The sequence below is a fragment of the Arachis hypogaea genome, chromosome 12, assembly GCF_003086295.3.
Source record: "Arachis hypogaea cultivar Tifrunner chromosome 12, arahy.Tifrunner.gnm2.J5K5, whole genome shotgun sequence".
Lineage (NCBI taxonomy): Eukaryota > Viridiplantae > Streptophyta > Magnoliopsida > Fabales > Fabaceae > Arachis > Arachis hypogaea.
The window spans coordinates 3380650-3404270 of record NC_092047.1 but is presented as its reverse complement, the minus strand read 5'-3'; the positions used below and the strand labels follow the sequence as shown (position 1 = coordinate 3404270).

At 34.8% G+C, this 23621-nt stretch overlaps 3 protein-coding genes and 1 long non-coding RNA gene across 6 annotated transcripts; 3 read left to right on the top strand and 1 right to left on the bottom strand.

Annotated features, from left to right (window-relative positions):
* Positions 1 to 10827: 10827 nt before the first annotated feature.
* Positions 10828 to 14065, top strand: LOC112726406 (putative disease resistance RPP13-like protein 3). 3 transcript variants are annotated; one of them, XM_072208529.1, is made up of 3 exons: positions 10880 to 12255; positions 12621 to 13266; positions 13599 to 14065. In XM_072208529.1, the coding sequence occupies exon 1, from the start codon at positions 10939 to 10941 to the stop codon at positions 11851 to 11853; it is 915 nt and encodes a 304-aa protein (XP_072064630.1). In that variant the 5' UTR covers positions 10880 to 10938; the 3' UTR covers positions 11854 to 12255; positions 12621 to 13266; positions 13599 to 14065. The 3 variants fall into 3 exon arrangements, with proteins under 3 accessions (XP_025631568.1, XP_072064630.1, XP_072064629.1); XM_072208528.1 differs by having other exon boundaries at positions 10885 to 12347; positions 12598 to 13266; XM_025775783.3 differs by having other exon boundaries at positions 10828 to 13266.
* Positions 14066 to 15139: 1074 nt separating this feature from the next.
* LOC112726405 (adenine DNA glycosylase) lies at positions 15140 to 18854 on the top strand. Its single transcript, XM_025775782.3, has 7 exons — positions 15140 to 16108; positions 16481 to 16540; positions 16625 to 16744; positions 16816 to 16913; positions 17179 to 17726; positions 18038 to 18144; positions 18524 to 18854. The coding sequence occupies exons 1-7, from the start codon at positions 15638 to 15640 to the stop codon at positions 18611 to 18613; spliced, it is 1494 nt and encodes a 497-aa protein (XP_025631567.1). The 5' UTR covers positions 15140 to 15637; the 3' UTR covers positions 18614 to 18854.
* A 554-nt stretch (positions 18855 to 19408) lies between these two features.
* On the top strand, positions 19409 to 21380 carry LOC112726404 (uncharacterized). The gene is made up of 5 exons (XM_072210098.1): positions 19409 to 20019; positions 20197 to 20281; positions 20394 to 20569; positions 20771 to 20840; positions 21106 to 21380. The coding sequence occupies exons 1-3, from the start codon at positions 19870 to 19872 to the stop codon at positions 20450 to 20452; spliced, it is 294 nt and encodes a 97-aa protein (XP_072066199.1). The 5' UTR covers positions 19409 to 19869; the 3' UTR covers positions 20453 to 20569; positions 20771 to 20840; positions 21106 to 21380.
* A 469-nt stretch (positions 21381 to 21849) lies between these two features.
* Positions 21850 to 23345, bottom strand: LOC112726403 (uncharacterized). Its single transcript, XR_003165251.2, has 3 exons — positions 23162 to 23345; positions 22420 to 22723; positions 21850 to 22333 (listed from the first exon to the last, which is right to left on the bottom strand). It is a non-coding gene; the product is annotated as an uncharacterized lncRNA (long non-coding RNA).
* Positions 23346 to 23621: the final 276 nt, after the last annotated feature.

Below are 23621 nucleotides of genomic sequence, written 5' to 3'. Positions count from 1 at the left end.
ATAGTGTATATGAGTATATAGTGTATGTAAATTTGAACTTGTTTGTTACTCTATTCAGTTGACTTATTTTGCATGGAGAAATGCTATTCTTGATGATTCAAAGTTTATAACGATTTACTCCCAACATGAATGTTGTTCGGTTCGGTGGGCTTGAGGATTTTCATTCACTTGATATTTAGTGTGTTCAGGGTTTAGGGTTCTTCTGATTGCATTTTCACAGTGTAACTAGGGTTTTGAATGAAATTTGTTCTTATTTTCATTCAGTTTAATCGATAGTGTAAGTGAGTAGATAGTGTATGTAAACTTGAACTTGCTTGTTACTCTGTTCAGTTGACTTCTTTTACATGGAGAAATACTATTCTTGATGATTTAAAGTTTATAACGATTTATTCACCACATGAATGTTGTTCAGTTCGGTGGGCTTGGTGATTTTCATTCACTTGATATTTACTGTGTTCAGGGTTTAGGGTTTTTCTTATTGTATTTTTACAGTGTAACTAGGGCTTTGAATGAAATTTGTTCTAATTTTCATTCAGTTCAATGGATAGTGTATGTGAGTGAAACTAGGGCTTTTCTAGCTGTTTCATTATTTATCATGTTTTATTCAGTGCATCAAAGGGTTCGATTCAGTGGGCTAGGACATTTTCATTGACTTGATTAAGATATGCATGCTTGTGCTTGTCGGTGTATTGAGTGAAGTATTAACCAAATTTTTTCATTACAGCAAAACTCAAGAAGATAATGGTGACAAAGAAGGAGAAGCCGCGCTATAACGTAAGCACATTAAATATATTTATTCACTTTCATTCGAATAATATCTATTTTGTATTATAAATATATCGTCACATTCTGTTTGAAAACTTCCAGAAAACTCATGATTGCAGATGCTAAACAAAGGCAATAGCAATAGTGTTCAAGAATGAGTCAGGAAAAGAAAGATATAGTTGAAGAAATGGGATTCGGTGCTCTGGCACATGTCCCGGAAATGAATGTCTCTCACGCCCTCTTGAGAGAATTGATTGATTGTTATGATGAGTATGATGGATGCCTGAAAACTCTCCATAGAAAAATATACATAACTCCTGCCAAGGTAGCAGATGCGCTGGGCATAATCAACGACGTTAATACACTTTCTACTTCCTACTTATTTTCGGTTCATTGCTCCCTTTAATTCGGTTCATTGGTGAATAGAAAATTAAACTGAGCCTTTTTGGTTGATTTGTTGCTATTAAAATATTGTAGAAAATCGTTTTCCTTAAAAGGTTGATTACGGCAAACTGAATCCGGAAGACAAGGTAATATTTGACAGCCTCAAAAATGTTACGTTGGCGACTTTGACAAAGTCTGTCCTGGATATGAGTGTTGAAGGGGAGGAGAACCGATAAAAATTTTGGAGGACTTTTGTCGTCTTTATATAGAGGTGCTTCTTGCAGCCGACTACGGTAAGCGTGGCCTCCTCGATCCATAAGCCGCCTATGTTTCATGTAGACAACATCCAAGAATGGGATTGGGCAAAACATATGCTCAGCTTCTTGAGGAAGGGAATCGAAAACAAGAGAAAGGGAAAGAAACAGTCCGTTGACGGCTATGTTTTCATTTTGATGCTGATTTACTTCCATGAGACCAAGTTCCCTTGCTTGTATGGACCTGATGCTCCCCTGCCACCGTGGATGGCCCATTGGACAAAGAAGATGATGCTTGATCGAATTTCAGAGGAAGCAAAGGACACATTGGTAAATTAAACAAAAATTTTCTCCTAAAATTTTGTTTCAGATGCTCCTAAAATACATTTCTAACTAAATAAGCTTGTGGTTTAGGTTATAATTAATTTATTTCTCCTAGTTGCAATTGTTAGTGTGTTCATTTGAATCCTTGTGCATGCAGAAATATTTTTCATGCTGATTAAATATTTATCTCATTTTATTCACCACATGAATCTTGTTCAGTTCAGTGGGCTTGCTCATTTTGGTTCACCTGGTTGTTAGTGTATTCAATTGAGTCCTTATGCATGCAGAAACGTTTTTTTTATAATTAAATATTTATCACGTTTTATTCAACACATGAATGTTGTTCGATTTATTGGAGTTACTCATTTTGATTCACTTGATTGATAGCATTTTCAATTAAGTCCTTGTATATGCAGAAATATTTTTCTTTATTATTAAATGTTTATGGCATTTTATTTAGCACATTAGTGTAGTTCGTTTAAGTGAGGTTGCTGATTTTGATTCAGTTGACTATTAGTGTATTTGGTCATTAAATAAGTTTCTATTTTAGGGACTTCTGTATAGAAAGAAAATGATGAAGGAAAAAACAAAAAGGAAGGAGTTAGACAAGAAAGGAAAAGGGAAGAAAGACAAAAAGAAAATTGTTCATCTGGATTCTTCTTCAGAAGAAAACACATTTTTCGAATCTGAATCCAAATCCGACAAAACACTGTCAGCAAAGAGAACAAGACAACATAGGGTGGTTAAAAAATGAAAGCTTGTTGAGATGGATTCAGAAACAACAAGAGAAACTGAAAGCAGTCCCACAAATTTAGAAAGCAAAAGTGAATCCGAAAACCAGTAAGTTTGATCTTCATATTGGTTTCATCTTACTTGTATTTGCTTAAAATTGTTCTTATGCGCTTGTTCTTATGTATTGCAGAGAAGAAGAAATTGAAAAAACCCCTCACAAAAAAAAGAAAACAACCACAGAAGGTGATTAAAAAACAAAGCAAAAAAAGGAAGCATGTGCTGACAGATTCAGAGAGCACAAGCAAATCTGAAAGCCAATAAGTATTGGGTGATTGTATGATATTCATCTGGTTTAGTTTTGCTGTTCTTTGCTGAAAATTGTTTATGTATGCTTGTTAAGTAAATTACAAATGTGATATTGTTCAGTGGAGTTGGTCAACTTGATTCGTTTGATTGTCAAGTGTTCAGTTGAGTCTTTTTTCATGCAGAAATATTTTTCTTGATGATTGAATGTGTATCACTTTTTGTTCAGCACATGAAATGATTTTGGTTCATTGGTCTTTGTAATTTTTGTTCACTTGATTGTTAGCGTCTTTACTTCTCCATTTGCATGCAGAAATATTTTTCTTGATGATTGAATGTGTATCACGTTTTATTCAGCACATTAACTGCATTCGGTTTAGTGAAGTTTGTTATTTTTGTTCACTTGATTGTTAGTATCTTCAGTTGGGTCCTTTAGCATTAGAAATCTTTTTCTTGCTTATATTTGTCTCCGGTATAAATTCGATGTGTTTGTCTATGTTGCAGAGAAAAAAAATTGAAAAAACACCCATAGTAAAAAGAAAACAACCGCAGAGGGTGGCAAAAAAAGAAACCAAATCTGACAAGGAGTAAGTTTCTTGAATCATATTTTCTTTTATCGATGCTTTCGTTTTAGGTTCATTGATACTTATTTTATAAATTTTCAGAACTGAACAAGTAAAAGGCAGCGCTGCAGAAAGAAGAAGACAAGCGTTGGAGATGTTAAGAGAAAAGAGATCAAAGAAAAAAAATGATGGGGCTCAGACAGCAAACATTGCTCCAGATTAGTTTGACTCAACGGAGGCGCAAAATGATTTCTCTGAGACGTAAGATTCAGTTTCTTATACTGAGTTCTTTTTCTTTCTTTGCTAGCTTTTGCTAGAACCTCTTCTAATTCCTCTGGATTCACTTATTAATATTTATTTATCTTGCTTAGACTACCAACTGTAAATCTGGGTAGCGAACCTCTCTTACAGACTCAGGCGAGCTCTACACCGTCTGTAAATGCCCCGGACAATACCAGGTAAATTAGTTCATTGCAGGCTTTACTTTCGGTTCAGTGGTTCCCAAAAATGAATTTCATGTGTTTCTAAACCTCTGCTTTTAATTTTGGTTTCTAATTTTAATTTGTTATCTTTGTTTTTAAGAAAAATACCCCGAAAACCTCAGTAAAATATTTTAGAAAAAAAAATCCATCAAAGAAAGAGTTTTAAAACTCCACAAGTGTAAGTTAAAAATATTTATGTTGCTCTTTTAGATTTAGGTAATAATTTTTGTTTAATTAATCACACGGAAATTGTGTTTAAATGTCAGTAGCGCTACACCTGATTCTGAAATACAAATTATTGAGGTTCGAGAAGAAACTCGTTCTGAACCTTTGGAAATGTGAGTTTTTCAATGTGCAGATTTCCATTTCTCAGAACCAATTCTAATTATTTAACATTAACTTCTTCCTTGTTTACATTCCGTAGAGCTCTTATTGCATTGTCTCTTCCAAGTTCTCTCAAGGAAAAGTTGATAAAAGATGACTTTATCTATGTCCCTCTGGAAAGTCAAACACAACCAACTTCTGATAATGAGTATGTTGCATATAAAATTCTTTTTATTAATTTTAATAGAAAATGATAATAATTTGGGATCATTATTAAACTGTTTTCTGTTTAATGCAACAGCCCTTTGGGACAGCAACAGCAGCCCTGCGAAAAAGCACTGGCACAACAATCGGAACAACAAAAGCAGGCTGCTGAGGAATCTTCCCCAAGGAATACGGAGCCAGAACCTCCAATGAATGTGTAAGTTTTAATTAATATCAACTTTTATAATCTTCTGGTCTAGCTGGTAATTATAATTCTTTTTATTAGTTTTAATAGTACATGATAATAATTCTGCGTTGTTACTGAACTCTTTTCTATTTAATGCAATAGCCATCCCAAAGAACAACAGCAACCATGCCAAGAAGCTAAGGTGGCACGGCAATTGGAAGAAGAAGCACAGCTTGATTTGTATTTTATGCTTGTTCAAATCTGCATAATTTCGGTTCACCACATTGTTTCATTTTGGTTCACTCTATTGTCTAATATCAATTTTGTTCAAATCTGGATATTTTTAGTTCACCACATGGTTTAATTTAGGTTCACTACATCATTTAATATCATTTTTGTTTAATATCATTGTTTTATATCTCTGTCATCTTGTAGTGTTGATCGTCCTAGGCAATGGAAAAATGATGTGCCTTTCTTCAGCCTTGGGATAAGTCCCCTAACATCTCAACCAACTCCCCCTCTCAAATAACAGTGACTCAACCAACTCACCCCTTTGAGCCTACGGTTTCAGAGCTTGAAATCCTGGAAGAGGCGGTGGTAGATGCTAGGGTGACAGCAGCATTGAAGTTTGCTGAAGCAACAACTGTCGATCCAACCGTCACAGCTGCTGAAGTTTACAAAACTCCGAAAAAAATAAAGAAATCACGGAGGAGTTGATCGAAAAGTGTTATCGTTGGATGACACATGTGAAACAGACCAAAGATAGTAGCAACAAATATGTCGCCATATTCGTCTTGAAGCATGAGGCAAATTACGAGGGGCTTAGACAACATTTCATGTCTATAATGCCCAAAGAACAGGTGGAAAGCACGGTAAATTCTTTGCCAATTCCGTTAACGTTAATGATTTTTCTAAAGACTCTTATACATTATATCTCATAAATTTTGTTCCTGTAGGTGGTCACTATACATAACATGATTCTTAACCAAATAAAAGGTCACCGGTTTTAGGAACAAATATACATTGTGCCGCTAGATATTGTGGTAAGCTAAATTTCTTATTCCTTGTTGATTGATGTTTATCGCATTTTATTCAAAACATGAATGGAGTTATGTTCAGTGGAGTTGTTCATGTTGATTTATTTGACTGTCAAGTGTTCAGTTGAGTCCTTTTGCATGCAGAAAATATTTTTCTTGATGATTGAATATTTATCACGTTTTATTCACCAAATGATTGGTGTTCAGTTCAGTGGAAATGTTCATATTGATTCACCTGATTGTTATGTGTTTTGTTGAGTTCTTTTGCATGAAGAAAAATTTTCTCTTGATGATTGAATGTTTATCACGTTTTATTCAACATATGAATTATGTTCGGTTCAATGGTGTTGGCAAATTTAGATTCACTTGTTTGGTCGTTGGTGATTTAACTAATGTTTGTTTTGCAGATGTTTATGTTAGGAAACTACGGCATGGACTACACTGATCCAAATACTAAGAAGGCCTATCGGTTCGATATCGATCAGTATGCCCACCAATGTCGTTTCCTTGACAAAAGAAAATTTGCATCGTATCCATTTGTAAGTTGTCATTTCTAAAAATTCTTCCATAATTCTCTCATTTGCTATTGTTTCGATTGAAATATTCTATCATTTTTCCAAACTTCAGCTATTTGTGCCGATCTGCAACAGAGGGCATTGGTGGTTGTGGATTGCTGATGTCAAGAAAAAAGGCATTTTATGTCCTTGACCCTGTAAATAGGAAGAAAAAAGATATACCTGAATCGAGAGTGAAACTGAACAAATTTGTTGTAAGTTATTTTGTTGTAAATTATTCAAACATGAGTAGAATTCGGTAATTGATTGTTTATCTTGTTTTATTCAAATCATGATTTGTTGTCGGTTCAGTGTAGTTGTGATTTTGATTCACCTATTATTATGTGTTCAGTTCATTGTTGTTGCTTCTTTTTATTCACTTTTTCTGTCCCTTTCAGGGATTAATAATTTTTCAGATGAGGGTTTACGCTGGGGCGGAACCCTTAATGGAGGACAGAGAAGGAGAAGAAGCAGAGTATATCGCGCTGAATGGCCAACGAACAGAGTAAAAATCTTTCTCTTCTATAGTGCTATTTTTAATGTGTTTTATTTTGTATACTATTAATCGTATTATACTAAATTCTTGCTTAGCTATGATTGTGGCATATACATCATGAAATGGCTTGAAACAATTGATCCTCGAAATATCAAAAGCGGGAAGAGATATCGATATAAAGCTTGGACACAAGTAAGTACTAAGTAGTTTCAAAATTAATGCAATTCTTTCATTTCTTATTTTGGTTGGGTTCATTTCTTATGTAACTAATTCCTTTCGATTGAAATGTAGAAAGAGATTGATGGCTCAGGCAGGAATATGGTCCGAATATTCTAATGCATGAAATGAACAAAATCAGAGACCAAGTGATTCGGGCATCTGAAGCAATAAGACTCCTGAAGCCATCTGCTGCCCTCTCCAGCCCTTTTTGTAAATTCTCATCTGCGGATTTAGATAGTAAATAGGATATACTATGATTGACAGGTTGTAAAAAAGCAAACAATGCTTCTTTCAATGTATATATGTGAATATTAATGTAAATGTTAATGTATATAACTAATCTTAATATCAATGTATATATCTAATGTTAATATTTATATCTGATTCAAGATGCATTACTCCTTGTCCTGTTGGTCTGATATGTTAATTTATATATCTGTTGGAACTATCTGGTTGCTGTTTTGTTCCAGGTTCACAGTGAATGGAATCAGGGTATTTATCAAGACATTAAGAACCCCAAAAATACAATGAACAAAAATTAATACACTAGATGAACCGAAAAATTACATATATCAATATAGCATAGAGCTAATTATAAAAAAATGTTTCTATCAATATCAAAAACACTTGAACTCTCTGACATAGCACAATAAATTGACTATTCAATAAAGAAAAAAGTGACTTTTGAGTAAATAATTTCACAAAAGCTAATATCAAAAACAAAAAAAGTGACTATTCATTAAAGACTAACAACAGTCAGAAATTAACCTTCCTATAACTTCAGTGAACCGAAATTTGCTCATGGATGAAAAGAAATTTATATTAATAAAACCTAAAACCTGTATAATCCTCTTCGGGATAATTCATATCCAGTGCATTGCAAAAGTTGGAACTTGACTGAATCGTTGGTCCGCCGTCTAAAAGATTCAACTGTAAAAAGAGAAAATAAATCGTATATTAGCAAAATGCACAAATCAATGTTTGCCTAATCGAAAGCAAATCAATTTTACCTCGCTTGGAGCTAGCTTTTTCTTTGTGGCATTTGAGACCTTTTTTTCAGGTTTGATCCAAGTCTGTTCTTGGGTCGGCCTCTTGTTCTGACACGTGGAGGGCTTTGAAGATCGTTCACGTCGCTCAATGTCGCTTCTTCGTGGGATAACAAATCTTTTCCTTTGCTTCTTGCTTGATATTCTTGCATCTCAGCCATGACATTGTCAAATCTCTTGCTTCTTGGCTCCAGCAGAGGCTCGTCTTGGCTGCTCTTGATGTGTGTGTGCCTCCTCTTTATGTTCTTGCTCTAGTGCTCCAGTATGTATTTTGGTGCCACGTTATCTACTTGCTCGAAGCTTAGGACGCTCAAAGAGTGGCGGCACAGTATTCCCCTTGACTTGAACAGCAGGCATTGACACTTTACCTCTCGTGATACTGCATCGTAGGTGACGAAAAACTTGTTGAATGTGGAGTTAGAAACCTGCTCCATCACTTCGTATGTTGTGAAACCTAGAGTGGAATGCTTTGATCTTGTGATGCAGTTCACCTTTCCTCTAAATTGAGCTTAAACTTCCCTGAACTTCTCATGGGTATAAACGTGCTGAAATTGAGCCTCTATTGCTGATTTTGTTGTGCACGGTATCAGGGTGTGAAAATCTGCAGAATCGAATTCTCTCTCTCTTTGCTCTCTGCTTGCTAGGCAATTGTCGTATTGCTTCACGAATTGACTCAAGGAGCTGTTGTGTGTGATAAACTTGTTGAAAAATGCATGCATGCTCTCGCTCCTTTGTGTGCTTTCCATCCAGGCCCAAAAGTGGTGATCCAGGTAAACTGGAACCCATATATGCCGATCCTCATACAACTCTGCAGAATGAACCGAACTGATTAGCTGTACTAAACCGAAAGTGTGCATGTTTTCACCCAAAAAGGTAAAGGCATGAAAATAATCCAAATTGAAACCTCAATTACCAGAGAGCCACTTGTTGCCTCCTAAGTCGTACATTGTGAGGAAATCATTCCAATTTCTGTCGAATGCATCTTTTGTGAATGAGTTCCAAACGACGTGGCTCATCTCTTGTTTGATTTTTTTCGTGTCGCTTGTAGCCGTTTAGTTTGTTTGGGATCTTCTTCATAATGTGCTAAATGCACCAATGGTAAATTGTTGTTGGCATGGAAAACTCGATGGCCCTTTGCATCGATGCGCATTGGTCGGTGAGAATGTCTTTTGGTGGCTTCCCTCCCATGCAACGGAACCAACACTCGAATAGCCATTTGAATGATTAATGTCCTTGTTTCTCATCAGCGCGCATCCGAGAAGTGTTGACTGACCGTGGTAATTCACCCCCACAAATGAACCAAAAACCAGATTGTACCTGCATACATGGACAATCTCACGGTTAAATGAACCGAAACTTGTGCATATAGTGAACGTAAGTACTGAAGTTGGGTGAACCGAATACCTGTTTATGTTGTAGGTGGTGTCGAATGAAACCACATCTTCAAAATACTTGCATGCAGCCCTGCTTCTTGCGTCGGCCCAGAATGCATGTTTGATGGAGTGATCGCCTTCGAGGTTGAGCTCGAAAAAGAAATTTTGGTTCTTCTCTTTCATTCTTAGTAGGTACTTCCCGAATTCTTTGGCATCATCTTGTTCAGAAACATTCCATACTTCCCTTGTGATGTAATTCATCACATCTTTTTCTATAAAACTGAGTTCCCGGTGACTTTCGGCTGCTGCTACAAACGATTGGTAAGTTTTGCTCGGTCTAATTCTAGCTTCCTCGTTGGTTTCGATGGTTCGACGCACAAACATACTTAGCTCATTGTGTTGTTTGAGCATCTCTACACGGTCTGGATAGCAAGGGTGTGAGTGCTTCAAAAAAACTTTAAAAATTGTCTAAAGACTAACATCCTTCATTATATGTACGTAGATTCTGGCTGGACAGTTTAACCCGGCTGAGGGGTTTGTCTTCAGAGTTGGAGATATCTTGGATTTTTACCTCCCCTCTCTACTGCATACGATTAGTTGATTCTTAAACTCGTCTCCCTTCCGAGTCATGTTCTTTATTTTTGTAGAACTTTCCGACTTCTTCTAGTGTCTTGAAAATCATCCCCACCTTTGGGACAAACTTTTCATCCACAACACACCTGGTCTGCATAATGAACCGAAAACATCACTATGGTGAAACAATTTTATAGTTCTCAGTTGAACGAAACATAATTTAAAAACGTCATTATAATGAAACAATTCTATAGTATTAAGTGAACAAAACATAATCCAGTATATAAAATCAAATTCAAAAAGCTTTCTGCATAACGAACCGAAACAAATACTCATGGTGAAACAATTGTATACTACTGATTGAACGAAACATAATCCATTATACAAGATCAAATTCGAAATACCTCTTTCTACAATTTAGATTTTGTCAATTCAATTCAATTCAGATTCAGAACGCATGCGTCCATTCAATTCAATTCAAAATAGAATTAGGAATTGCATTCCATTGAATTCGATTCAAAATTGAATAATCCAAACCTCATCAGCTTGATTCGTTTCAAAAGAATAATCCAAATCGCTCTCATTCAACTTATTTAAAGTTGAATCATTCATTGTTTCGATTTAGAAGTCCAGATCGAAGAAGAAAACGAAGCTTATTACGTTGAAGTCAATGCAGGTCAATAACGGAGAACGCGAATAGAAAAGAAGAACAACAACAACAAGAACGAAAACGCGAGCAGAGGATAACGACAAAGCCTATTACATTGAAGTCAATGCAGATCAATAAGAAAGAACGCAAACAGAGAAGAAGAAGAAAGCAAACACAAGCAGAAACGAAGGTTTAGTTTGCAGCTTTGTTTACGTTAAGCAAAGTAAGGTTGACGTTACATGTAGCGCATAAATTACAAACGATTTGGAGGTTGGAGGAGGCGCGTGAATCAGTATTTTTTGCTTGGATGTGGAGCATTATTGAATATATTATGCATGAGGCGCGTGCCAATAGACTTGTCCTAAGCTTAAGTCTAAACTCTAAACCAAACCAACCAACTAACAGAAACCAGATACATAAATTACGGGGGCTCAAACACTCAAATAATCCGCAAAAAAAGTTATGTACAATGGGCAATAATGGCGATACAGTGATCATGGCGGGAGTAAAGGTTTTGAGGAACGCGAATTCTCATAAGGTGATTAAGAGAGAAATGTGGTCAAGGGCATCAACGATATCCGGTGCTGTCCTGGATATCATCGAAGACGCAGAGAAGAACCTGAAGGTTCCACGAGTGAAGTCATGGTTTCAAGGCATTAAAGATCTATGCTATGAGTTAATTGGTGTTTCAGAAGAATTTGAGCTACTGCAACAGGCGAAGAAGTTACACTTTCTAGGCCTCCCACTCCTCCAACGCCGCAAGGAGGGAAACCGTGAGGCGAGCAGCATCATTATTCGTGACTTTGAGGACTTGATTAAAGAAGTCAGCGAGTTGCAACTTAGTTCGAGTCCGAATTCAGTACCCAACGAGGCTGAGCAACTTGGTTCGAGTTCGGATCCAGCACCCGACGAGGCTGAGCCGGAGCCATTAGATCTGCATTCGCCCGCAGTTCCCTCAAATGACGAAGAACCCATGATTGGTCGAGATGCTGAAATTCAAGACTTAATTAGAAAGTTGACTAAGGAATCTCATAGATGCATATGTCTTGTTAGAGAAGAGGTTGGAATGGGAACGACCGCGCTGGCTCGACATGTCTACAACAGTACTCAAGTGAAAAGTAAATTTCATTTCATGGCATGGGTAACTGTCTCTCAACAATTCAATGTGAAGCGAATTGTTAAGTCTATGCTGGAATTCGCTCCTGAAACACCAGAGAAATACGCCGGCAATGAATTTGAATTATTGAAACTTGAGCTTCATAAGTTCATAGAGGACAGGGAACTCCTTCTTGTTCTGGAAGACGTCAGCAACCTATATTCGAACCACTTGTCAGATCTAATGAACGTGCTTCGTAGTTCCTTTCGCAGAATTTTGATTATCTAGAGATTCTGGACGGGAAGGCGAGGGCGCCTTGAAATGCAAATTGAAGAAAGAAATGCATGAATTTATCCAAGATCTTGCGCGTAACGAATGCCGCATAATGCTTCCTGGTGAAGAGTCCGGAGACAACGACGCTGTAACAGAGCCTGCTCGTTATCGTCATTTTACCCGTCATTGTACCCTGTATCTTGAAGATCAAACCTCTTTCCTAGATTCAATTGACAATGGAGGTAAACTCAAGGCAGATAAACTACACACTCTAATGGTTTTGTCCAAGTTTTCCGACATGGATCCAACAAATCTTGCCAACAGTCTACCTCGTATGAAGAGGATCAGGGCGTTGGATTTGAGCGATTGCCCAATAGAAAAGCTTTCATTGAAGGCAACTGAACTGCTACATCTAAGGTACCTTAACCTGTCTTTCAATCATAAGCTAAAGAAGTTGCCTTCTGAAATAAGTAATTTGCTTAATTTGCAAACTTTAAATCTCAACGGATGTAAAAGTCTTCAGAAACTGCCAGAAAGTATAGGCAAATTGATCAAGTTGCGGCATCTTGAGATTCTCTGGACAACAAGCCTTAGCTACCTACCAAAAGGGATTGCAACCTTAACCTTGTTGAGAACCTTAAATCGATTCTTCGGGAGCAGTGGTGGTGCTAGCAGAAGCAAAGCATGCAGTCTTGGAGATTTGGAAAATCTAAACAATATCGAAGGATGTCTTACCATAGATGGATTGGGTGGTAAAAGTCGTAAAACTGAAATTTCTGAAGCTACAAGAGCTGATCTAAAGAACAAGGAAAATCTGCTTGGCTTGGAACTGTGGTTTTCTATCGTAGGATCGAAGGCCAACGATCAAGTCCTACTTGATAGCTTAGAAGCACCTCCTCAATTGCAATCCCTTGGAATATTTGACTACGGAGGAAGTTCATTCCCCAACTGGATGATGGAATTGAACAAACTAACACACCTAAAGCTTCATAGATGTAGTGAATGCAAAGTTTTGCCCCCTTTAGGGAAACTCCCATTCCTTGAATCACTTGAGATCACGAATATGCCTAATGTGAAGATAGTAGGTGTCGAATTTCTGGGAATAGGATTAAACCATGAGGATGCTGTCAACGAAGGCTCCTCACCTGATGCAGTTGCATTTCCCAGATTGAGAAAGCTTCACTTCATAAAGTTGGATGAGTGGAAAGGATGGACTGGAATCAATGTTAATGGTGGAGACAAGAAGATTATGCCTCAACTGTCTTCTTTGTCAGTTGTAAACTGTGAAAAGTTAGAATCACTTCCTGACTACATAAAGAAGAAGGAAAATCTGAAACCAGTTATTGAAGGATGTCCTTTGCTACTAGAAAACTAAAAGGCGCAAGAATAGATGAGGAGCTTGGATTTCAAGAAACAAAGCAGATTAAGGTAAGCTATTCTTCAAACTGTCCTATGGTAAACATTGTTGGAGCTAATATCTTCTATTAGCTAGCTATATTTCTTTGTCAAATATGTGGACTCTGCATGGCATGCAACTCTGATTTCATAGTTTCAGTTTGCTTGTTATGCAATTTAAGTACATTCATTTTAAGTTAACACTTTAGAGTCAGCAATAATTTTTTAAAAAATTATTTTAAGTTTGCTTTGTTTATTTGAGTTTCTGTTTTTGTTGGAAGACTGGTTCTTACTGCCTGCTCTAATCTCAAAATTGAACATTTTTTTAATTGATTAATTTTGTTTTCCGCATCACCTTTAATCAGGTCCAGTTTAGTGTGCTTTCAGCCATCCATGGCATTTTTAAAGGTGTTCAAAATCTGCAACCACTGTGGAGTCTCCAAATAATGTTGCACAGATGTGGGTTTTCAACTTTTCTGTGCTTTGTATTAAAAAGGCTCTTAAGAAGTTGAAGATGGAAGGTCTCTGGGGTCTGGTGCCAAAATTAAAGTTCAGTTTCTCAATAAATTGTTTCCAGAGAATATTGCACAGATGTGTGATTTCAACTCAGTTTGGCAAACATCTAAGTTTGATACTATGATCATGATGTAATAAGTTATGGCTATGTGCTAGCATGACTATTGAGTTTCCTATTTATATTCTGTGAGATTTCACTGTAATTTTCCTCTTTTCATGTTTGTGTTCCTCAGAGAACCTGTAAGTTATAACACCATGTCTCTATAATTTCGTAGCATTTTCAGTTTGAAGTAAAGTTGGTGGCTGTTCTGTTTTCTTTTTTTTTTTTTTAAAAAGTAGTAAAATTGGTGTATAGTCGTGTAAAATTTTACATTATTAACCAGATTAGCTAGTAATCAAGTATATTACTAATTTACTATGAGTTTATATATATAACTTGGTAACCAACTTGGGTTGGTCGAGTGGTTAGCTCACTCGTCCGCTTAAGCAAGTGTCGGGAGTTTGAATCCCGCCTTATGCATGCAGCAACCCATTAGCCAGCGGCTCTTAAATGGAGCTCCGGTCCACAATGGATTAGTCCTTAGCTTGTCGAGTTGAGGAATACCGTGGCCAACCAAAAATATATATAACTTGGTGTGTAATAAGTTCTATGCATTTCTTTTTCTTCAAGAAGACAGTCAAGATATTATATTTAATCAGTTTTGGAATATGCTTAAAAAGCTTTTCTTGAGTTCATATTGATATGTGTTTTATAGATGATAGAGGTAATGTGTATTTTGATCTTTAAAATTAGTTTAATGAGTTAATTTTGTTTTTATTTTTTTTTTCAAATAACCAACCTCATTTCTTATTTAAAAAATATGGTTGGATTAAACTTTCGTCACCACCTGCAATTATTTTTATATAAAGTTTATTGTTAAAGATAGTTAGATGAAAATTTAGTCAAATATGTTAAATTATCTCATTATTATCAACTATCAATTATATTTAAAAATAATCGCAGGTGAATTTTCATTCTTTGTTAATGCAGTACTTTTTAATTTTTGACTTTTTGTGTTGTAGTTCAGATGGTGTTTTTTAACAATGTGTTGTGTAATTTTTTTTGTATGGATACCACAAATTTTAGGGTTAGATTTGTGATTTTTATTTTTTTAAAAAAACTTACAAATCTAAAGGTCAAATTCATCATTTTTTATTTTAAATGTTTTAAATATACGAATCTAAAGGTTAAATTTGTGTTTTAGTAAAAAAATTATTATTTCATCACAAATCAAATTATCTAATTTGTACACTATAAAAATCTCACTCTCAGATTTCTCAAATTATCTAGAGGACATTTTTAAATCTAGTAAACACTTATTAAGAAACATAAAATTGAGAAGTAACAAATGTCCGACACCAATTTAGTCCATCTATCATTCACAATAAATTGTTTAATATGTGTTGATAAAATATAATTCAAAATATTATTATAGTGTAATTAGATTTTTAACAAATATTACTATAAAATAAATTAATCTTTTTAAAATCAATCTATTTCGTAAACCTCTAAAATAATAAAAACTTGTTGAGAATCAAAATGTTTAACTTAAAATTTCTTAAAACTCAGATTCGATCCGCAAATCAACAAAATTTAATCTAAAAAGTGCAAATATTATGGACTTTCTAAAATTTGTTAGGAACCAAATTTAGTGGATACTCAAAAATATAAAATTGACAAGTATTGTATAATATTAATAATAACTAGTGGAAAAAATTGACGATAATCCTGAGAATGATTTATAATAATTCAAATATTGGGGGAGGGCGCCCTACCGCTCTGCATAGCTCTCCATCTCCCAAGAAGTTGTATCACAGTTCATAGATTGCATCATGATTATTGATTTGAATGCCAACAACATTGGATAGAGCTGTTAACCCACTTCTGAGTTCTGCATCACAACTGTTTGTTAAAATGTCTCAGAGGAACAACATGGCCAAGGCCACTGTTATTAGGGTCAGCAACAGAAAAAGGAAACAAACTTTGGTGGAAGAACACCTTCAACTACAAGACATAGAGGATTCAGCACCTTCTTCTTGCTCCTCCTCATTCACCAAAGATGAGATTCACAAACTGAGGCTAGCCTTGTTGGAATGGTATGACAACAACCACAGGGATCTCCCATGGAGAACTTCCAAGAATGCTTCCAATGGCAATGATGATGAAGAAGAAGATGAAGAGGTGCAAAGGAGGGCTTATGGTGTGTGGGTTTCTGAGGTGATGCTTCAACAAACAAGGGTTCAGACTGTTATTGCTTATTACAACCGTTGGATGAAGAAATGGCCCACTATTCATCATCTAGCTCAAGCTTCTCTTGAGGTACTATTCCCATCACTTATCTTTCATTGGTTTTGATTCCTTTCTTGCTACTTGCTACCCTTTGTAATGATGTTAGTTAAATTGCTAGAGATTTCTGCAATTCGAATGCTATTTTCAGTTATGATTGTCAAGTTCTAGATTTTTTTAAAAATTTTTTTTTTATCTAGTTATCATGAACATTGCTCAAAATGTTGTAGTTCCTCTGTTTGTTTATATCTATCATTGTTCACTCTTTTGTTAATGAATTATTTTTATGTGCTTTGGATTACAGATATCAAATTACCTTTTAATCTTTTGAAAACTGAGAAGCATTTGTTGTAGTTGGTAGACTAATTGTATCCTCCCAACACAATTGGTACCATCTTTGTGCAGGAAGTAAATGAAATGTGGGCAGGTTTGGGCTACTATCGAAGAGCTCGTTTTCTTTTTGAGGTGATCTTTCATTACAACATTTGATTTTTCCTTATACCAGTATGTGCTCTAAGCTTTGAAAATTGTTTCCCTTCCTGCTGTTAGGGTGCGAAGAAAATCGTTGCAGAAGGAGGAAGGATTCCTAAAATGGCTTCTATGCTACAAAAGATTCCTGGAATTGGGGAGTATACAGCCGGAGCAATTGCCTCTATAGCATTCAACGAGGTTGGTAGGCTGTTTCTGTGATTTTGGTTCCTGGAAACTTGTAATTGGATACTCATGGATTAAATTATCAGGCAGTACCTGTTGTTGATGGGAACGTCGTAAGGGTGATTGCTAGATTAAGGGCCGTTTCTGCTAATCCAAAAGATTCAGCAACTGTTAAGAGATTTTGGTGAGTTTTGTGAACTTCACGAACAAATTATTTGTGTCATCAAAGAATGCAAACTATTGCGTAGAAGGTGACACATGTTTTAGCTTTTCAGTTGTATGATTTTTTTTCATTAACTGATCTTTAGACTAATGTGAGAAAATGGAAAAATCGAAGCATATTTTCATGCATCAAATCAAATTCTCAACTTATATGTTTAGGCTTGTATTTCTTTTTCTTTACTATCTTTCTTTTCTTTGTTCTTTGTGGGATTGATACGGAGATTAAGGAAAGTAGCAGCTCAGTTGGTCGATCCTCTCCGACCAGGGGACCTCAATCAATCCCTGATGGAACTTGGGGCAACCGTGTGCACGCCTTTGAATCCGAGCTGCTCATCATGTCCAGTATCAGAATTTTGTAAAGCATTGTCAATTTCTAAAGAAGATACTTCAGTAGCGGTAACAGATTATCCTGTAAAGGGCACGAAGGTTAAACAAAGATGTGACTTTAGTGCTGTATGTGTTGTTGAGTTACTTGGAGCTGATACAATGTCGGACGAAAAACAGTCAACAAGCAAATTTATTCTTGTCAAAAGGCCTGATGAAGGATTGCTTGCCGGTCTATGGGAGTTTCCATCTGCCTCTTTGGATGGCGAAACTACTTCATCGGCTAGAAGAGAGGCAACAAATTTCTTCTTGAAAAATGTTCTCAAAATTGACACCAGAAGCAAAAGGAATTGCAATATTGTTCTGAGGGAAGATGTTGGGGAATTCGTTCACATTTTCAGTCACATTCGCCTCAAGTTGTATGTCGAATTACTAGTGTTGCAGTTGAAAGGTTTGTGCCTATCTATCTAGCATTGCAAGATGGTTTTGGTATTTTAATTCTCCAGTAAAAAAAAATTACCAGTACTCCTTCTCTCTAAAACTTAAAGAGATTTTTTTTTGTTCCTAATAATAAACTATAAATGACAGTCCATAATCTATTACACAAATTACTACACTTGAAACTTAGTCAAGTGAATTGGTATTTGACAACTATATAAAACTGCTCTTGATTAAGTGTTTTACTTGCATATATTTTGACTTCTGTGCACATACAGTACTTTTAAATTAATGTTAATTACCTCTTGATTTATTTTCTAATAGGAAAAGTAGAAGATGTGTTGAGAAGCCATGGAAATGAAACTACAAATTGGAAATATGTTGACGGCAATTCGCTTTCAAGTATGGGGCTAACAACCAGTGTAAGAAAGGTAGCTTGCTGAGACTCCAACATTAACAAAATCTTTTCCAGTAGTATGATATGAATTGGTCCTTATAAACTAAAGGATTTATTTTCTATACATTGTCAGTGTAAAATTTTTCACTAACATCCATTTATGTATTGTTATATGAGAAAAGTGATTTTATATTGAAAAGTCTTACAAATGCAACCATCTAAATGGCAACAATATAAAACTCTTTTACAGCATTAGTTTATAACATAATTAAACTCTAAAGTCTAAACTAGAACTGATATAAATAATTGTGCACTATCAATTCAGTTAAGAGACATCATTTTAAATATTTTGCTTCTAGTGAGTTAAGGATTGAACTTAAAAGTTTCATATTCTTGATGCTTTATATATGCAGGTATACAATTTGGTTCAAAAGTTCAAGCAGAAAAGTTTTCCTTCTCATGTGCCTGCTAAGAAGAGAAGTAGAACAACCAAAAGAACATAGTCTAATACAAGGTTGAAAGCATGATTCAAACTTGCTACATTGTGCTTACCTAAATATAGCAACTGTGAAATATTTTTCTCTTGTATTTTGAGAGTTCATTGCTGAGGTGCTTTCTTTACATTGTAACTTTTGTTCAGCAAAGAATCAAGAGGACAAACCTATTTGACATAATTTATTCTATAGTACCAAATATTACATCTTTCTTTCAAAAAAAAAAAAAAAGGTAAAAGAAACATCTCTTTCATTATTTTTCTAGTCTAATGGTATAGAGACTTAAGGTATTAAAATGACACATTTAACATGAGTATAAATCTTCAATATTTAAACAAACTTAAGAATCTCACCCAAAAAAAAAGGGATTAAACTAGCTGTCCTATAAAAGTAAAAAAATGTATATTATAGAGTGCAAAAGGTGAAGAGAAAATAGGATTTTTTTTTTTCTATAATAAATTATGAAAAATATTTATTTTCACCAAACCTAGTTTCCAGCTTTATTTACTGAAATGCACTTTTTTTTTTTTTTATTTGGGCAAGTTCATCGCACCCCACGGCGAACTCTATAAAAATTAGCAAATTTGCCTTACTCCCCGGCGTCCAAATACAAAAAAAAAATGTGCATTTCGGTAAATAAAACTCAGAAATAGATTTTGGAAAAATAAATATTTTTCATAATTTATATTAGAAAAAAATCCAGAGAAAATATGAGATGTTCGATTAAAACTAATTATAAAATTTTAACCAACTTTTCAACCGTGCAAAAGATTGTTCAAATCAAATAGTGCATGTTTTTTGTTGGATTTTTCATAAAGTAAAAAAAAAAAGAGGGTTAAAATAACTATAAGAGAAACATGTGGATATGGGGAAAAATCTCCTAAAAAGAGTTAAAAGGAGTTTTAGTTTGTCTTGGCAAGTTCAATATGCGGTTGAAATTAACTCAACACACATTCATTCTTTGTCACTACTCTAGTTTTGTACTCTAGTGTTTCCAACAAGTTTGTTATTATTTGTTAATTTCATTTTTTTCATATAATATTAGATAGATAGAAATATAAGTCGTAAAAATCAGTGGTACATATTGTTTCAAAAAACCATGTGGATCAGAGGATTCTTTCATTTTGTTCCTCCCACTCTAGTTTCTATTTTTCTCACTAAAGCCATCATCAACAAACCAGTGACAACAAAAAGAAAATGGTTGGAGATTGAATTAGGGAAAAAAAAGGAAAGGAAAAAAAGGAAGCATTTAACATAGGAGAATAATGCAAATGGCAATTTTGTTAAGAGGAGGAACACTTGGTGATTCTAGCTTTCGTTTGTGGTCATTAACTACTTCACCTTCTTCTTCTTCTTTGCATGCTTCTAAGAATTCCATACCCTCTTCATCATCATCATCAGCAATTCCACCTTTGGTATGCTTTATACGAATCAATAAAGAAAATTTTGATGTCTTCTATTGGATTGAGTTTATGGAATTTATTGCACATGTAGTTACACCTTTTTTGATCCTTATTATGTTAGTTTTGGATTAAGATTATTCCAATATAAAAGTTCACTTTCTTTTAATGTTTGATTTTCTTTTGTTGCAGATTGTAAGTAAACTAAAATCAGCTAACAGAAAAAACAAGATCACATGTTGTTCTGCTGTTCAAGAATCATCTACTACTACAGCAGGTGTGTTCATGCATTAACACAATAAAAGCTATGGTTGAATCTTTCTTTTATTTATTAATGATTAGTCTAAGCAAAAAACTCTAATTTCATTTTATCATTTTTATGTTCATAGCTACTTCTGAAACAAAGGAGTCCGAAACAAAAGAGGTAAAGGCAGCAGCGCAAAGCTGAGCAGCGAAGAAGCTCGGCTAAAGCACGGTCAGCGCTACTCAGATGAGGAGATGTATCCTTAAAGAATACTGAAGCACAAAGATTTCTGAGATTGAGTTGGTCTTTAAGGACAATAAGGTTAGTAATGTGACTATATGGCACCTATGTTATTGTTCATATGAGTGTAATATAATGCTACATGACTAGAACTATTTGTTAGTAACATTGTCAAAATTCACCAAAATTCAACTAGTGTAGTTGATTAAGATTGTGCTCACACCTTGCAAAAATTTTCATGATTGATTAAATCTTAATATTTGATTGTGTCTTGATTGACAGTTGGAAAGTTCATTCTTGAAAAAGGGAAATCCATATTCATTTTGGGCCTTCTTTCCCACAGGCATAACTGGTAGGTAACATTTTTTTTGTGTCACTGGAAAAGTGTAGGGTTATACGACTACATTTTTTAACTGCAGACTTAATATAAATACATGGATATAGAGACACAAAGTTATGTTTAGAGTAGAGATCAGTATAAAGAATAGTAACTTTTAAGACGAAAATTTTGTATTTCTCTGTCTCTGTATTTATATCTTGTCAAAGTTATCGAATGTTGTCTTCTATTAAGGAACATGCATATGTAATATGATATTATTTATTTTGGCTTGGAACAGGTCCAAAGGGGTTTTCATTGTCATCATATAACTCAGGACCAAGCACTGTTGAGCCATTTCTTGTTGATGAAAAGAAAGTTACTGCAAAGCTCATAATCTTTTGGGTTGAAAAACGTTTGGCAGCACAGGGTATCATTCCTGTATGGAAAGAATGATTAATATCTTCAAAATAGTGAAAATTTTTCATTTTCATTTTGGTTGCAAAGTGATGTAACAGACAATTTAACATTCTATTGTCCCTTGGGCCTTGGCTTAATAAAAAACTATATTGTATATACATGTGTTTATGGTAGGACATTTTGATTTAATCAATGCACAAGATTTTGATATTTATTTAGTGAAATCCATGTAAGAGAACATATTCTCCAACAGAATACTATCCATGTAAGATAAAACGACCATCAAGTACTTTAAATTTTGGCAATTGAATAAGTTTTTCATATTAAAATCAAAATTATTGGAACAGAATATGCTTGTGACACTTGTATAATCAATAATCTTGAGAAAAATAGAGTTAAGATTATTGTAGTTCATCATTAAGAGAGCTCCTTTATTCAGGTCAATAAAAATAGACTCCAAAAATCTTTCAAATCATAGACCTTAATTAGTAGCATTATAAATAGAATATAGATAACATAAAATGCACCCAACAAAATTTCCAAGTCCATTTCCATTCTCATAGAACTATAAAACTTGAGAAATACTTGTGTAATCCTAAAGTATATTTCATATGGTAACATTATCTTAATTCTTAAGATCAATATCCAATCTCAAATCTTGCATTCAACTGTGGTTGGTTTTATCAAAATGATAAAACCAGAATTCAAACTCAGTGGTACCTTCATAAATTCCATCAGTTACACGGCCAATAATGTTGTTCAAAAAGTTGTTCTCTCTCAAAACCATCAAATGTTTCAGACCAGGCCAACTCAAACTCCAAATTTACTGTCACCATAACTACCAGTTGGTACTATAAAACACAAATTCAGTTGTAAAATCTATGCATATCATGTTTAGCTAAACTCTAAACATCAGCGAAAACAGGAATTCTGAAAGTTGAAAATGTATATTTGACAGGAAATTGATTACAGAATGCAGATTCAGAAACCTATCTGACAGATCCTAGAACTTGCAATGTATTATATTGTCAACTGTTCCATGCTTCCAGCTGCTTCATCTATCTTAACAGCACCGACTTGAACGCCTCGCCTCCATGGACAAAAACAACCTAGTGTATCATCATTAGCTCAATAAGTATTCCAAGATAATCTATTCAACTATTACCTAGCTATGAATTTTCATTTCTTCTCTAACCTTTGCCCTCTTCTGGTCACCATCGGCATCATCACCATTGTCCACGAATCGGGGGGATGCGTCCCGGCTGCTGGAAAACCAGAGTACATTGACTTGTTGCCGGCTCCCACAGATGCAGATGGTCCGGAACAGGTATATAATCTGGGCCCACGCTCAGCATTGCTTCCACTTCTGCCTCTCCGAAACCCCTTAAACAAGCTACTACGGATCTTACAATAGCAACTGTGGTATCACGAGTAACCCTATAATGTACCATATTTTGATCAGGGGCTATCACTGTAAGTTCTTGTACCTGCTGAGCCATCTTAATATACAGAAAAGTAATACACAGAAATCAGAAATCAGGAAACTACTATTACGCTGAAACAGAACAGAATCAACCAATTCTTCAAATCAAGAAGAGATAAAAAAGAAAAAATATATTGATAACTGATGAATGTAGATAATTATAATAAAGAATTTTCTATAAGTTTTTCAAGATTCTGTTTCGAAAGATCTTTGAGAATCTTCAAAGAAGAGAGACACAATTTCAATAATATTGCAGCTGCTGAAGTTGCAGAAAATGATTATCGAAGAAACCCTTCTCACACAGCAACAAACCGAGGAAACAAGATAAATAAAAATCAGAACTAGGAAAACACCCTAAGACATGCAAGAATTGTGAATTTGTTAAAAAGGATTGTGATCCTTTAAGCTGATTTATGAGATCATGCAGACGAACAGAGGAAAATTCTTAGCATACCTAAATTTTGAGATTCGAAGACGAACAGACGAAAACGCAGAAATATTGAAGAAGAAGAAGAAGCAGCGGAGAAAACGGTTGGACCACCGTGAGCAGCAGCAAAGAGAAGCAAGGTTCTGAAAACCGAACCGGTCATCAAACCGCTCTAACTACTGATTTACTGGTTTATAAGTTCAACCGGTTTGATCGTGGTTGAATCGAAAAAACCATTTTATAATAAAATAGTGAATAAAATATAAATAAACACATGAAAATATAATTATAGTCTAATCTAAACTTCAAAATATTATTCAAATTAAAAGTACTACATAAACCAGAATTATTCAAAATTATTCAAAAGTACTAAACATGACCAACAATCCAACCCAATAATCTCAACTCTCAAGTTCACAACAAACAACATCCAAAATTATTCAAAATTATTCACAATTATCCAACAAACAACAAAATCCAGTTTAGT

What these genes read in the sequence shown, in the direction of transcription:
- LOC112726406 (XM_025775783.3), top strand. Translation starts at nt 11,906, where the DNA reads ATGCATGAATTTATCCAAGATCTTGCGCGTAACGAATGCCGCATAATG.
- LOC112726405 (XM_025775782.3), top strand. Translation starts at nt 15,638, where the DNA reads ATGCCAACAACATTGGATAGAGCTGTTAACCCACTTCTGAGTTCTGCA. An exon ending in ACTAGTGTTGCAGTTGAAAG is followed by an intron (nt 17,727 to 18,037) that starts GTTTGTGCCTAT and finishes ATTTTCTAATAG; the next exon opens with GAAAAGTAGAAGATGTGTTG. An exon ending in TAACAACCAGTGTAAGAAAG is followed by an intron (nt 18,145 to 18,523) that starts GTAGCTTGCTGA and finishes TTATATATGCAG; the next exon opens with GTATACAATTTGGTTCAAAA.
- LOC112726404 (XM_072210098.1), top strand. Translation starts at nt 19,870, where the DNA reads ATGCAAATGGCAATTTTGTTAAGAGGAGGAACACTTGGTGATTCTAGC. An exon ending in CATCAGCAATTCCACCTTTG is followed by an intron (nt 20,020 to 20,196) that starts GTATGCTTTATA and finishes CTTTTGTTGCAG; the next exon opens with ATTGTAAGTAAACTAAAATC. An exon ending in ATCATCTACTACTACAGCAG is followed by an intron (nt 20,282 to 20,393) that starts GTGTGTTCATGC and finishes TTATGTTCATAG; the next exon opens with CTACTTCTGAAACAAAGGAG.